The sequence below is a fragment of the Drosophila ananassae genome, chromosome 3R (genome assembly GCF_017639315.1).
Source record: "Drosophila ananassae strain 14024-0371.13 chromosome 3R, ASM1763931v2, whole genome shotgun sequence".
NCBI lineage: Eukaryota > Metazoa > Arthropoda > Insecta > Diptera > Drosophilidae > Drosophila > Drosophila ananassae.
The window spans coordinates 25,487,888-25,503,800 of record NC_057930.1 but is presented as its reverse complement, the minus strand read 5'-3'; the positions used below and the strand labels follow the sequence as shown (position 1 = coordinate 25,503,800).

The 15,913-nt window shown below is 44.1% G+C and overlaps 1 protein-coding gene across 2 annotated transcripts; it reads right to left on the bottom strand.

Annotated features, from left to right (window-relative positions):
* Positions 1–6,715: 6,715 nt before the first annotated feature.
* LOC6497622 (synaptotagmin-5) lies at positions 6,716–15,505 on the bottom strand. Of its 2 annotated transcripts, none has more exons than XM_014906267.3 (6): positions 15,132–15,505; positions 9,537–9,732; positions 8,645–9,044; positions 8,356–8,590; positions 7,804–8,301; positions 6,716–7,737 (listed from the first exon to the last, which is right to left on the bottom strand). In XM_014906267.3, the coding sequence occupies exons 2-6, from the start codon at positions 9,722–9,724 to the stop codon at positions 7,559–7,561; spliced, it is 1,500 nt and encodes a 499-aa protein (XP_014761753.1). In that variant the 5' UTR covers positions 9,725–9,732; positions 15,132–15,505; the 3' UTR covers positions 6,716–7,558. The 2 variants fall into 2 exon arrangements, with proteins under 2 accessions (XP_014761753.1, XP_001961688.1); XM_001961652.4 differs by having other exon boundaries at positions 8,645–9,041.
* Between the last annotated feature and the right edge of the window lie 408 nt (positions 15,506–15,913).

Genomic DNA, 15,913 nt, shown 5'->3' with positions numbered 1-15,913 from the left:
ATTGTCATTTGAACCTGAGAGCGTGTACACTTAAAAATAATATTTAAAGGAATATAAAAAAGGATATATTATTCTTGAACCGAACTATACTATACTAACTACTATATATGAACCGAAGCCTGCTATATATTTGAAACAGATAGTTTTCAATTAGCCCTTTTATTTTTATAGTGTGTTTCTATTCTATCCTCTATCTCCGCTCATAGCTGCCTATTTTCACGTGAATTTCCGCGTGGACCGGGCGCGATAAGTGAAATCAACGTCGCTTACAACGCCAACCAAAACACGAGCTACAAATTGTTTAACACAAATCGCACTGCCATAGTGCCATAGTGCCATGCTGCCATTGTACCATTGTGTTCTGCCTGTTTTGGGTGTTTAGCTTGTTTTGGGTGTTATCCCGCCACCCAAATGTGCAAGTGTCGAGGCGATAACAAACTGGAACATTGCGTTGACAAGGCCGGTTGAAAATGCGAAGGGACAGGTGCGACAGTTTGCGAATTATGATAAGGAAATGAGACTAAAGCCTGATATTTGTGTAGGGGTTTGACAACTGCACTTTAAAGGGAGATCTTTCACACTACATGGTGGCGATAGGTGGTCTGGTTTTGTTACTAGCGATGGAAATAACGAGCATGATTGCAGTTAATTGCCTTTCAAAAGTAATCCTGCATGTAAAATACTTTAAAAACTATACTCCAAGCTTCGCTTAGACCCGGACTTGCACTTCATTACGAATCCAGGCCCCGTGGTATGTTTTGGGGGAAATGCGAATGCGAACAATTGAGTGCTTTTCCTGACTGAGAAAACTTATCGCCAGGGTGTCACTAGCACCGCAGCCAATATTATCCCTGCTCTCCTCGATCTCCGCTGAAAGATGTCTGCGTGTCACACTTTCGACCAAAGTGCAATTACCTATTTGTGTCACGTGCAATTTGGGCGGAGTGCAGCAGTCGAGGGGATGTGGGCTGGGCGTGGCAAGGCAACCGGTTCATGGGTTGCACATAAATAGTGAGTGCATCGAAGTCAGTGCCGAAATGCATGGTTGCTGCTGATTAGGATACTGAAGCATTTTGGCTGCGTCACGAGGCTGCCGAGGCTCTTGCAACAACAGAAATCTGAGGAGCAGAGCAGCGGCAACAACCCTACAGAAACACCCAAACTCAAGAGCAGAGATATTGTCAAAACATCAGCCAGAAGTGTAAAGAAGCACTGAAATAAATTCTAAGACTAATCGTGTTTTGAAAATTAAACCAAAAATATATGAAGCTATGAAAAGTGTAAAGTACAATCGTTTCTTTCAGTGCCCTTGTGGGCTCAAAGGCATCCTCTTCTCCTGCCAGTTTCTGGCTTTAGCCGCTGTGACGTGCCAATTGTGCGACCACCAAATGTCTGGTCGTCCTCCGTGCTCCTACATCTTCGTCCTCTGTCAGCGGCACTCCTTTACACCTCCCACAGTCCCGTTAGCCCCATGTCTGTGGCAGCTTCCCCACTCCTGCCAGGATGCTTAAATCACGTTAAGATTTCCAGTGCTGCGACTTGGCATGTTTTCTCTCCCACTCTGCTCCAAAGCCCCCAACCCTTCACAGACTGCACACGCAGAATGCAAACATCGACCAGGCCCGATTCACTTTTGGGGGGCGTGTCGTGGGAGTTGGAGAATGATTTCTGATTCAGAATGTAGATTCATGTTTTGGCAGAAAATTAGAGGGAGGGGACCAGAAATTATTGTTTTCAACTACTAGATATAGCATGTGTTCCGCAAAAACACCTCTAATAAATCCTATGTTCCATAAGTTGGCACCAGTTTTGTGGAATTTCATATTCAAAACTGTCACATCCGCTTCGAAAGATACTGCGCCACTCACGTAATACCCCTATGGCGTCCTTCACTCAATCACATACCGTCCAGAACCATTTTCGCGGCAATTCTCCCTCCATATAAAGTACTCGAAACTCCAATATCTGCTCCCGAACACTGCAGCTGGATCGGAATTGAATACGTGAGGCCCTGTCGTAATAGCCAGATTTGCTTCCGGACCACGACAATAATATTTACGGCTCTTCGCTAAATTCCAATTAAAATTGGATGGCTTTAAGTGCGGGCCGGACTTCCTGTTGCGACTTATATTTACCAGCGTTTTTTCAGCGCCCCCGCGAAAGGATTGAAGCAAAAAATAGAAAAAACCGAAAAACAATATTCGAGCGATTTGTGTGGATCTAAAAAATGGATAGGCCGCGGCCACCTTCACATGTGTTGGCCGCTGCCCAGCAATTAGAGTTCTACAGCGGCTGACCACTGAAAATACCGGACGGACATTGCTGGAGTACACTGCTGGAAAAAAAGGAGCTGGACAACGGCAGCTGCCGGGAATGAAAAAAGGCGGAAAAAGGAGCAAAATGGCATGAATGAAGGGAAAAATGCACAGCAAAGTAGAAAATCGCACAATCAAAACGAAACTGCTGACCAGCATCGATCTATGACGACGGTGAATCGGAATCGGAATCGAAATCGGAATAGCAATGGCTTTCGAAACCGGAATGGGTGTGGGTGCACTTTAAGAAAATCGGATACAGTATACAGTACTCAGTGCGACTGAATTCCTAATAAGCAAACAGCAAAGAAATTTGCATCAAAGGACCACAAAAGTTTTTGAAACTGGCAGCAGGATATGCAACGGGTTCAGCTTCCTTTGGAGTTTTTAGCTCAGTGCATGGGAATGGCAACCTGACCGAGAGCGTTGTATGGGGGGCATTAAAGTGTGGATGTTGTCGCCAGCGCGAGCTACATGGGGCAACAAAAGCGGGCCAGGACAGAAGGTGTTTGGGTGAAGGGAGCATGGGGCATGGGGCATAAAGCTGGGGGCATGGAGCTAGGGCGGGAGGAAAAGAAAAGCCACAGCCGCAGAGTCACCGACATGGTAAAAATTCATGTTTGCCAATGTGTCCTTCCTCCGGTTCGATCTGTGTGCTACTGCGGCTTCGGTGTCCTTCTAACTAGTGGTGCGTTGTCCTATTTACGTTGTCGTACTTCATGCATTTCGATCACCAAACACAACACAATTTAAATATGCTGATTGGGTGGCTGAAATTTCGGTTGGCCATCAGGCCCGTTGGGGACATTGTTTTAGCTGGCCACCCCACCTCCCTCCTGGCTTCAATTGGCTATGCCCCTGCTCTTTGGAGCTTCCATTGCTGCTGTTCCGGCGGTCGCCATAAATTTCGTATATTGATGAGCAGCGACCCACCGCCAGATGCGACATTGCTTAGCCAAAAATAATTTAATTAATTTTCTATTTTCGCTTTTTAGTTTGGTCCGGGATGTGGATGCACTTTGTTGACATGCAAAATGGCTTTTTTATAATTGGATGTCCGGCCACCAGGGGACCCCTACGGGTAACTGAAAAATTGATGGCAGAAAATAGAGCTGCATTTTGCTTTTGATATTAATTTGGAGTGGAGAGAGTTTTAGATCGCAAAACTTTACCTACTAAAATATTTTAAAAGAGATTTTTAGTCAATTGATTGAATTTAGAAGGTATCAGATCCCTGAGGAGTCACATATTATTTTTTTGACTCTCTGCCAGAACCTTAAAAAATTATCAACCAGCCAGCACCTCGCTTCCATCAACTTAAGACAAAGAAAACAATTTGCGGATAATCTCAGAAAATCTATTGAATCCGAAACCGTTGAACTTTTTGTCGATTGGGAAAGGAGAATGATCCGAATATACACACCTCTGATTTCCCCGGACACTAGCCGAGGGGGAAAACAATGCTGGTGGGGCCTGGAGCTTGGAGCATGGGAACTCTGCGGGAGGCGTCGCCGAGCTAATCTGCTCCCTGTCAAAAGTCATTGAAACAATTCGAAATGACAACAAATATGGAAGTCGCAGAGAGATACAAAGCAAACACCTCCTCAAACACACAAACACACGAGCGACCGAAAAACACTGATATATTGGGAGGAAAATCCGTCAGGGGGGGAGAGTGTGTCCAGGATATCCAGGGTGGAGAGAGGCGGCGCTGGGAAAACTTGGGACGAACGAGCAGCGAAAACTGCTGACAGTTGCATAAACAATAAAGGCAGCCCCAAAAAGCGAACTCAGCCAGTGAAACGAGCCAACGAATGCGGTCAACATCAAGCGGCAGAAGAAAGATGGAGGGGGAGGGGGAGGGGGAGGGGAAGGGGCTGATGGAGGCGGCGAAAAGAAAGCGAAACGAAACTAGAACTATTACTGCCATCGCTACTGCCACTGCAGCACACATGCAACGTGTGGCAAGTAGTTTGGTAGTAGCTCCTATGCCAATCCCATCCGTTCTGCCATCCTGCCCACACGCCGATCTCCGCCCTCCTCCATCTCCATGATGGCTAAAACAACAATGTGACATTTTTTCCGCTTTGACGACAATTTCCCTCGCGGCACAAATGGCAGCGCAGCAACTACTGCTCCAGCCACTGCAACACCATTGCCATCCTCGCTGGTATGGCAACGGCTATGGCTACTGCACTGCTCCTGCTCCTGCTCCTCTATAGCTCCAGCTATAGCAACTTAACGATACAGTGGAGGTAGCTCCCAAAAAGGATTGCAGGCTACAAATTGGGACATCGAATTGGCAAATACTCTATCAGGACTATATTAGAATTTAAAAATTAGATTAAATAAAGCAATTTGGTTTTATGGGATTACAATTTTTAAAGTCTTATATATAAACAAACTTTTATAAACTCAAACTTAAAAATATTTTCGTAGGTCTACTTGTTGTTTTTTGAATTTGATTTCGTGGAAAGCTTGCCAACTGCCTCAAAACTGATTTTCCTGTGTTTCCCAACACTAACCTTAATAAGGTGTGGGGAAATTAAAAAGTGCGCCCTATAGTGAGCTTTTCTAAAAAGGGAAAGCACTGTGAAGGGCACCGATCTCTTAGTTTCCGTAAACTTTGAGGATCTCCATTCTTGAAAGAATAATTTTAAACAAAACTGGCAAGCAAATAAACCTTAATACCAATATTTTAATGTTTATCGAATTTCCGCCGACTTTCCTGTGCGATCCCGAGATGCAAATACCCCTTCCAAGAGGCAGCCGAACGGAAAGTCTGGGGGCAAGAAGAGGATGTGATACACACGCAATGACGCCATGCAAGAAGGATGTGCAAGGAGCACTTGCAGTAGGATTCGCACTGCTCTTCATTTCAACATTCTCGCTTGCCTCGGCCCGAGTATCACAAAAGCACGAAATTGATTGTGTAAATAAGAAAACGAAAATGTCGTTAGTTTACGTTTTCCGCTGACAAGCTTTTGAGACTGGCCAGAGCCCGGAAAAGTGTGTGGGGGGCGCTGGAGGGAATCCGGAGAGAGCTGCGGATGCAGTGGAAAATAAAAAAAGTAAGATGATGCAGAGACAAAATGGTGTTGGGATAGACAAAGAGTGAGTCGAAATTAAAAATGGAATTTACTCGTTAGTCGCATTTCCAGTTTATTGCCAACTGACTTTGATGCGAGGCATTATCGGTGAAAAATTGATAGCTGCCGCTCCAGAGGCATCCCGGCAACTGTGAACGTGTTGAAAAATGAAAAAGGATGAAATTGGCAGGCGGACTCCATCTATAAGCGGTACATCATCATAAAAGTATGCTATGGGAAATTCGTTTTATGCTTTTCCGACTGTGAATTGGCTTTTATTGCAATTGATTAAGCAATTAAACGGAATGAAGGACTGACAATGGCGATTTATTGTTTAAATTAAGATATGAGTGGACTTCGACTATGATATGTTAAATGAAAAATCTGCCCACTCCAATCACGACCTTGGCCACCATCGTAAGGAACTTTTCTAAACCCAAGAAAAGGGGTGGGAGAAAGGAAAACGAAGAAGGGGAAATTCCAAGCAAATAATTTGACTTTCCTACTATCTTTGAATCAATTTGCAACCCACTATCGGTCAGTTCACTTTGCACTCGTCTTCCTGGGTCACTTTGTAATACGCCCATGGACTTGGTTGAAATTCCATAAGAATGTATCCGGTACCTTTTACCAGCTTATCAGTACACTAAGAAAAACTATTAAATTATAAGTTTTAAATGAATAACTATATTGCTTAAAATATTTTATTATTATTTAAGCTTTTTAATATGTTTTAAATATTATTAAATGGTGAGTATGATCCACTTTATTCTTTTCAGTGCTCACCCCCTTGAGCATGTTAACTTTTCTTTGGCGCCAAGAATTTCTGGCACTTGTTCAAAGCTGCCTCCCACTGAAGCGCCTTCTCCCGCCCGACTTTGGCTACTTAAACTCGTCGATGCCTTTTAAATTGAATGAAAGCACATTTTGATTAAAAAGGAATTTTACGGAGAACTTATATAGACACAGACAGGACACGGCAACAGTTTTCCGTTTTAGTTTTCAGCACCGGGGGGCAGGTCACACCAGTATGGCTGCTTTAACGCCCAATGTAGCGATGGTCGTCTCCTCTTCTGCCAGAGTTATCAGTGAATTTTGGAAAATTACACGAAGGGTTTTTCGGAAGGGTTTTCCCCCACTTCTCTAGTTTCTCGCTCGGTCCGAACTATTTAGGAACAAGGAATTCTTTTGGTTTCGGCAATGGAAACTAAAAACTTGAAGCGTTTGAAGCCCGACCTCGTAATTAATTTCAGGCAACAGCTAGTTGGCCAAGGGAAAGTTTGCTAATTAACCTATAGTTTGAAAAACAAATTTAAAGTCAAAGATCTCGAAGGGCTTTATTTGACATGGATAAATATTTAGCAGATAGTTAATACAATTGGTATGCGAATATAGAATACATAGTGCGTTTCAACTAGATCTACAATATAGACACACTCATCATTATCTACTTATAGTGGTTATAATATATAAGAATAGCTTTATTTGGTTAAAATTACTTCTACGTTGCTGTGCACAGTTATACATGTTTTTCAAGCCAAGAATTAATATAATAATCTTATGTTTTGTGCCCGCTTTGCCCTGAAACCTTCGCCTACAAAAATTATAAAATTATAAAACCTTGTGTTTCAACGATTATCGTATATTGTAATTGATTTGTTCTTCTTCGCAGTAGGTATTTTGGTATTTTAGGTACTTCTTGACATTTTGACACATATAGGGAATAGTAAATATATATATTTCTGATTAATTGATGCAATACAAAGCACATTCATTGTGATATTTGTTTCGAATTGTTTCAATAGTTTGTTTTCTTTGGGTTTCATTCTCCCCCGGTCCGTCCAGCTTAAAACTTATCCCTGCAAGTTCCCTTACTCCAGTATATGAGTGAATGAGGTGGTTTTTAAGTACGTTGCCGAATACTGAGTTATGTTGTGAATTGTGTCTATGATTTTGATATCCTCACACTCGGCTTACTTTTCTGGTTTTTTCAAATGGATTTTTATCCTCCAATACAATCCAATAATAAATGGTTTCCTTTTCCAATTTCTACATCAGGTATTTCGCGTATCTGTATCTTTTCACTTATCCAAGACACCCTTCACCGCCGTTTTATTTGAGACAAAAACCAAGCGCAGCCGTCAACTGTGGAAGCTAGTTGCGGTTGGTTGTGGACTTGGCTGTGTTGGCCAAGTTGGTTGCCGGCTCTTGTAGTGGAACCCATTGGGCTGTTGCGTTCTTGGCCCGGAAAATTTCCTCGAAAAATATTTTTTCCTCTGTGCGCACTTCCGGTGAATTTCCAATGATGGCACGTCCCAAAATTTCACTTGAACCTGCAGTTAAAAAGAGATTTAACGGAAAATTCATGTAAACCCTTTTACATTTTTATCAGAACCCACCCAATAAGCCATCGTGGACTACAGTAAACTCCAGGACACAATTCTTTAGCGTCTCCTTGCCCACATCGAAAGCCAGAGCTTCATTGTAAACGGGATTCAGGGTGCCTCTCTGGACGCCTGTCTTGCGCTTCTTCATCTTCTTACCTCCAGGTCCTAGTAGAGTTACCTTTACATACGGATCCGATGAGTTCCGGGCATCGTCCACAATCCTAAGGTTACGGGCCTTGATCAGCACCACCATCAAGCGCTCTGCCGAGGGCAAGTAGGCCAGGGACACCATTAAGTCGCCGAGGTCCACCTTCATGTCCTGGGCCGAAGCCGAGCTCAGTGGCGTCCAGAGCTTCACCTGCTCACTCAAGTCCAGGCTGGCCAGGTGGATTTTGCTTCCGCCAATGCAAACGTGTCGGGAATAGGCATCAAAGTCGTAGAGTAGAATTTCCACAGTGCGTTTGTCAATAACTCCGGCGGTGACCTCGAAAACAAACTGCTCATCGAATACTAAGGAACGGCCTCAGTTAGTCTCTGTGTCACAATTTCAAGGACAAAACCTACCGGGATTCAGGGTCTTCTTGTGAATGCGCGTTTGCCAAAAGTTCTTCTTGTCAGGCAGAAGTCGGACCTTGGCATAGGGATCTGCGGTGCCACTAAACTGCCTTGGCTGAAGATTCTGGGCCTCCAACAACCTGACATTCAGTAAGCCTCCCACCGGGTCATAGCCGATGCTCAAGTGGAGATTGCCTCTAACTTCATTGATGGTCACTGGGTTGATGGTCTTTGGCTGCGAGTGCTGAAAGGAAATCTTTTAGGCTTTTGACCCCCAAGTTAACATTCCTAAACTTACGCTCCTGTACAAGGTCATATCGATTTTGGTGTGGTCCAGTTTGGCGTTCATCGAGGACACTCGCGGACGACCCGGGTGCATGGCCAGGACCACATGCTTGTCCGACCGGGCGATTGGAACCGATGTGGTTGAGCAGTAGGACAGAGTGTTCGACTTGAGACTGCCAGTGGGCGAGGTGGGAGTGGGTGGGGCGGACTCTTCGGTGGTGTTGGACACCTGTTGCTGGATGGCCGAGGTGGAGGTGACCGAGGCCGGTACCCAGAAGGCCGGGTCGTTGTCCTCGCTCTTGAGTGAGGTGGGGCTGAGGTTTCCGGCGTTTCCAGTCCCGAATTTCCCACGCGGCACCTCGTTCACGTTGTCCACATTGTAGCCCACGGCGCCGGCAACCAGAGCCTCCCTGCTAGAGTGGAATGGAGAGAACACATAGCAGGGGTTGTTATTGTGTGCAATTTAGGGGCGACGAGGGTGCTCGAAAAGGCCCAATTGAAGTTGCCAAACATTTTCGAATTATTTTACACAAACTTGCCATTTTCAGAAAGAAAAACACACTTATTTTTCCGCCGATCGCTGGGGAAAGGCAAATTGCATTACTCTGAGTGTTCCCGAATGTGTGCTTGTACCTACAAGGTATATTTAATACTCCGGTTGTCTCTCAAATTATACAAAATAAATGGAAATGTACTGGCAACGAACAAGATACTCTTTTTTGAATGAAAAATTTTCTGACAGCCCAAGATTTATTTGCAAAAATTGGCCATTGAACTTGTCGCGCAAACATTTTTAAAGGCAAGTGATTAATGGGTCTTCGGGTGCAGATTTTGCATGCCTTGATTAATTGTTTCGCAAATAAAATTTAATTAAGTTCGTAGAAACAATGTTGGCATTGACTCACCTCTGTTGGTCCTCTTCCTTCTCGTTGGCCGACTCCAGGAGATTCTGTTCGAACCAGTTCAGGCGGTAGCGCTTCGAGCAGGTGGTGTAAAGGGCGGCTCCCACGGCAGAGACCACCAGAAAGGACACCGAGGCGTAAACACCAATCTGGGCCAGGGATATGTCCTCCTCACGTATGACAATGTCCATTGCTCCGGCTGCCGAGTAAAACAGAGACACGAGGGTCAAGGAATGCATCAGCTTCTTACACATAAAATAACATATGCTATTCTAAGTCCCCTGGTAACGTGGCTCAATTATATGAGCACCTTCTGACCCGCTCTCTGACCCGCCTAATGACACCCAAACTAGCCATAAAACATTCATTAGCAAGTCAGGACCCTGTGTGTTTGAACCTCATAAATAAATCAAAGCTCGTGCCCCCACGTCCGACATTCATCTTGCCAGCCTCCAGTCTCCAGCTTCCCAGGCTTCTCAGGATTCCCTGGCTTTTTGGGTTATTAATTGAGCGGCTTAAGGTAGTGGTCGGGAGCTATTTTGCGGTTCTCCCGCAAATCCTGACCACAAGCACGTGCTGACAGTTCCCGGCCAGGATCAAAGAGAGACTTGGGGGCAGGAGGCGACAGGAGGCTTTGTCTTTGTTGGACGGCAGCCACAAAATTGCCATAAAGGCGCCTCGTTCTCGGTTAGTCCGCAATTAGCCGAGCAAACTGCCAGGTGAACCCCGCCACCCCACCCCCATGACCCACACAAGAGTCCTCAAAAGTCCACCCACACGCTCAAGAACCAGAGCAGAAAGGTAGGAGCTGAATGCTAAACTCGTCTAATTACTGAAAAATATGAAGGTTACTTTGCTGGCAAATCAGAACCCAATTATTTTTTAAAGAAACTTTATGTGAGTCCTTAATCCTTGCCGTAGGACTATTTGTAAAATAATCAACTTTATTTTTTCGCAGTGTCCTAGAAATGTAGGGAATGCGCAAAAGTGCCAACAAGACGAAGCGATGTCTGTTTAAAAACAAAATTTATAAGCGACTTGTTAATTAATTAGTGTATTTATATTTATATTTTTCCGCTACCTTTGGATGAGTCTTTCTTTTCGTTAGGTCCCGGATCCTTTGGCTTTGGTCCCGCCCTCGTCCTTACCCCGTTTTGGGGACTTGGCAGTTCTGCAATTTACTCTTCGTTCATTATTTATTTACGGCCAAGTTTATTTTTTGGGCCGTGGGTCCTGGCCTTCTTTTACGGCAATTGCATGGGCTGTGTGCGGGTTCAATCCCCTACCTGTCCCACAGGTTCTCCATCTCCTGCTTTAAAGCCCTGGAAAATGATTTATGTTCCCCTATGTGAGTAGGCTCAGCCCACCTGGAAGACTGAGGTGGGCTTGGCGTGGGCTGGAGAACTCATGAAATTAGTTATAATTTGAATTTTGACAGTTTACCAAGATAAGCGATTTTCCCGAAACAATGTGCTTTATATAGACCTTTTCAGTGAAATCTATTTGCCAGTCAATCTGGCTCTAATCCCGGGGTTTATTGTGGAAATGCCAGAGAGCTGATACGGCCACCTCTTTCTTTTTTCCATTCATCCCGTGTGCCAACAACGACCGAGCCCCACCTCATGTAAATCACATTTAACCCAATCAATGTCAAATTGAGCAGATCGCCCAGCCGCGCCCACTCATTCATTCAATCATTGAGTCAGTCGTTCTGTCAGTCTGTCATTCGGTTGGCTGCCTTTGTCCTGACAGTACTGCTTGGTCCTGGCATATGTGACTATGCGGTTTAAAAGTTTAAAAAATATGTATTCAAATATTTACAATTTAGCACACTCTCCACATTATAAAGCCTTTGTGCTCTGGCGAGCATATTATTTTGACAAATACCTGTTGGAGGAAGGTATTTTGAATCCTTTCCTGCTCATGCTCCTGCTCCCTGGTTGGGCCCCTGGTATTTGCCAACATGCATCATTCGCACATGTGTCTACCTGTGGGCATATTGGGATTTATTGCCACTGCCATAAATTTCAATACAAAACCGCGCTTTAGCCCTGCCCCCAGTGTCTGTCTGTCTGTCCGTCGGCCTGTCTGTCTGTCTGCTTTCTCCTTGGCGAGCGGGCTTTGTAAATCATTTTGCGGCTTTATCGTGCACATTTTCACTTTTAGCTTTTCGCTGGAATCCCTAGATAAGGGACGCACACTACTTCCGCCTGTGGTTCGCCGCTTTTTGTTTGGCTCGCGGCTCGCGGCAAAGTCAAGGCCAGGAACATGGCAAGTCGTTAATGTGTTGACACAGAGTGACTAAAATTAAGTTTATCTAATCGATAAAATCAGCCGCATGGTTCATTGCCTGCCTGGGAAAACGATGGGTGAGCGTGGGCCCTCGACTAGGCCAGCTCATCCCCGTGATTTCTTCTGGCCCGCCTGGCGATTTCATCATTCCACAAGTTAAAAAAAAAATAAATAAATAGATACAGATGCCTTTCAGAGCCGGGAGGGACTTCGAATTGCACAATTACGGGGAAATTATGTTCATTAGTCTAATGAAGTGTTTTGTGGCCCAAAGACCCCGAGAACGGACTCACGCCCTGCTGTTCTTCAATTGCAGTTGTCAGCCAGTCGTATGCCCTATTATGCCCCGGGCTGGGTAGATAGAAACTATAAGGGAACTTGAAATTGACCTTAGAAAATTATATACAATTTGGGTTCCTTTTCCCTTTCTCCTTAAACACATTAAAGCCATTGAAAGTTCTCACATATCAATGACAGAAATCCTCCATATCGAATCGCTTTCACTTTGATTGAACGGAAGCTCCTCGTTTAGTATAAACCTGACTCCATTAATTCACTAAAGAAGTTCCATTAAACTATCGTTTTCTTCGACTTCCGGAAGCACTTTCCTCTATCCTTCCTACATCCTTCCACTTTGTTTAGCGCTTCCTGTTGTAGGGCATGCGTTCTCCCCACTCCTGCTCTCAGGAAGGAGTAATTATATTACGACATCAGGTCCGCCAGGATGCGCGTTGCCTTTGTCCTTTGGGTTGGACACGAGAGTGACCAGAAAAAAAACACCAAAGCGAGCATTCTGTGGCTGTTTTCTATGGGGTACAGTGAAAAAAATCGTACTCTTACTTAAAAAATAAAAAAATCCACATATCTTCTATGAAAAAAACGAATCCCATGAAAGGGTTGTATCCTTTTACATACATTTCTCCTCGTTTTTCATTAGCCCAGGTGTGGAATGAAACTTATGAAGGCTGCTGGCCAGGGATCCCTTGGCTTGTGTCCTCCCACGACTGCACTCTGCGTTTGGCTTTAACTCATCCAGTGCAGTTTTATATTCAGACCTCCAGGCCAACCTTCGGTCTGAATAAACAAGCTCTGGCTGTTTACCCGGGACGAAGGCCGACCTCTAGGAGGTGACGGATGCAGAGGTCCTGGCCGTCAATAATCAGGCATCAGCAATTTGTACTACTCGCTGTAATGCCATAGTCGGGCCAGGGCAACAACTTTATCTACATCATCAACATCATTATCGTCCATCTAACCCGCCCTGCCCGGAGTGTTGTCTGTCTCCGGAATGTCCTGTTTTCGTTATTCGAGTTGATTATCTCCCGCCATTGGCGGCCGCAGTTGTTTGTGCTGTCAATGGGACCCCAATGTCAATGGGATCAGCGGGCCAAATGGGAGGCTGGCCCCTTCACTGACTTTGCTAATTAGCCATCAATGAATATATATGGCTTGTGGCGGGGATAAAAAGGATATGCGTGGTGGCCCAAAGTTTGGAGCTGCCTCAAAGTTTGGGGGCATGGAATAAGTTCGTGATAATCCATGAAAAATGTCAGGGGAAGTTGTTAATGCATAAAAATGAATAAAAGCCCAGGAGGCTGGAGGCTGTTCGGCCTCCCTGTTGACAATCCTTCTATATTTCATTTGAAAATTCACTAGAATACCCGCATGCAATAAAAGCAAAGTTAAATATCCTATTAAAATCAACAACCATATGTCAATTTGCCACAGGCCATTAAACCATGGGATCCTGTCATGGCAGCCAAGGAAAATATTGAAAATAAAATATAAAATAAAAGCTAAGAAAGCCCGACCGGGCCCGACCGGGTCTGGGTGGGCAAGATAAACAGCAATTTAATAAAGTGAGCCAAAGTTATGCGCCCCAGACTAGCGGCGGGAGCGGGAGCATAAAAATAAACAATAAAACGCTCATTAAAACGCTGAAAATGTCCAAGGAGTAAACACCGGAACATGTTTACATGCGCACACGAAAAAATGTTGCCAAAAAGGAAAACTGGCATGTGGGCTACGGAAATAATAAGTGTGATATTAATACTTGAGCCTGGAACAAAAGGAAAGCCCGCCCACTGGGGGCTGGAGGCTAAAGAGCTGCCAATAACTCAACAAGTTAGCAAATATGGCTGCCTGTCGGGCCGTATTATGTCGGGTATTTCCTTTTTTTAGCCGCCTTTTACGGCCTGCGGTTGAATGGGGTGACGTTTTTTGCATTAAAAATGCATTAATCTTTGTACATGTGATAAATATTCATGGCTCCGCGCCACTCGAAGACGTCTATAATAAATGCACTTCTCTGGTGCAGCCTGTTGACGGCCCGACACGCCAGAAATAAGACGAAGGTCGCAAACCAGCAAAAAAAAAATGAGCTCGATTCAAAACCCGTATTCCGGAATGGAGGTCGGGGGTCACGGTCACGGGGAGGGTGAGGGTTATGGGTATTTCAAGGACCTGCCTGTTGTGTTTGAGTGCCTGTTACACCGCCCAAGCTCTCCGCCAGGTTAAACAGCCTCCGGCGGGGGAAGGATTTTTTTCTTGTTTCGATGTCGGAGGAAATCCTACTGGCTTTTCAAACAAAATCCGGCAAATTGGGTAACCTTATCCACATATGTCGGCAGAGGATCCCGAGTGCCAGACTAATTAAATTAAAATACGCTTTTCTTTTTGGAAGATACTTCACAGCTCCAGCACACTGGGCGTATACGCAATGCAATCACTTCAATCAGTAATCAGCTGCAGAAAAGTAAACAGGGTGCTCAACGTGAAAGAAAAATTAATTTTCGAAAGCAAACATATCTGGAGAAAATCCGATATGAACTTTTGATGGATATTAACTCCCGTTTACCTACTTATTCCATCATTATTTCGCTAAAAAAAACCTTTCAAATTCCTCTTGAATTTAAATAAAAAACACGACAGACTAAGTTCTCTTTTAGGTTTTCCATTTCTATTGCCCATCCATATCAGCTTTCACAACAATTTCACTTAGAACCTTTCTCTGGAAATGAGACCCCTCGTTTTCTGTAAAGCATTTCCGAATAAAAATTCAAAAGAAAAACTTTTACAATAAAAGTTTGAGGGAAACTTCGGTTGGCTCTAGAGACTCCTAGGCTATGGAATCGTAAAGTTTCAATTAAATTTCATCAACAGTGCTCCCGATAAACTTTAGTTTATGAAATATTCTTAAATATACTGCGTACGTTTTGAAAGGCCTTTGGAATCGAACAACGTTTTTCAAATCATTGATATGCAAATGGAGTGTTAAATAAATCATTCGATTGTGTCAGCACTCACCCGTTGATTATTTGCAATAATGTGAGCAAACAATTTTGTTATTCAAATCGCTGCATGCAATTTTCCGCAACAATATGTTTGCGAAATCCTTTGATGGTCCAACGTGGCGTATGCGCAATTTGCTCTACACCGAACACCGCATACTGTGCGAGCATACAGGCCTAACGAGTTTTTCGAAAATAATTTCCTTATTAACAGGCTTTCATAAATTTTTAATTCAATAATCCTTTTTCCACACTGGTCAATTATTTCAATGAATTTCAAAGTGAAAGAGATAAGGAAAGCGGTTGGCTTTTGTTTTTGCGGCTCACGCGCCTCAACAACTTGGCCGGAGCGTTGCTGGAACTCGACTGTGTTGTTGTTCACCGAAAATTACACGCAGTTGGCCCGATGTCATGTTCCATCACCCACACACTCACACTCACACTAACACTCACGCATACACCAATGCAAACGCACACTCACGCAAACAGGAAGCGGGAGACTTTGCTTTCGAGTTGGAACCGTCCGTTACACGCTTCGATTCGAAGGAATCATACTTTATGATTTGCTCTTCAATATTTTTTTAAAATTATTATAACTTTCAATACCCGGTACTTTTTACTAAGTGCATAAATATGCAATTAATTCTTTTGAGGGCATTTTAGGGAAAGCTTCCTAAAAAGCAACAGCTGGCTCATTTTCCAAAAGCCCGCGAAGTCATAAATGATTCATAATCTACAGTTTCCCCAAAAAGCTTCATTTCAAATAAGCTTTTCTAGGATAAAAGTTGTCTTTGAAGT

Bases quoted from the DNA above. Each gene is read 5' to 3' on its own strand.
- LOC6497622 (XM_014906267.3), bottom strand. From the start codon at position 9,724: ATGGACATTGTCATACGTGAGGAGGACATATCCCTGGCCCAGATTGGT. The intron at 8,302-8,355 runs GTAGGTTTTGTC...GCCGTTCCTTAG, and splicing joins CAAGAAGACCCTGAATCCCG to TATTCGATGAGCAGTTTGTT. The intron at 7,738-7,803 runs GTGGGTTCTGAT...TTTTAACTGCAG, and splicing joins AGTCCACGATGGCTTATTGG to GTTCAAGTGAAATTTTGGGA.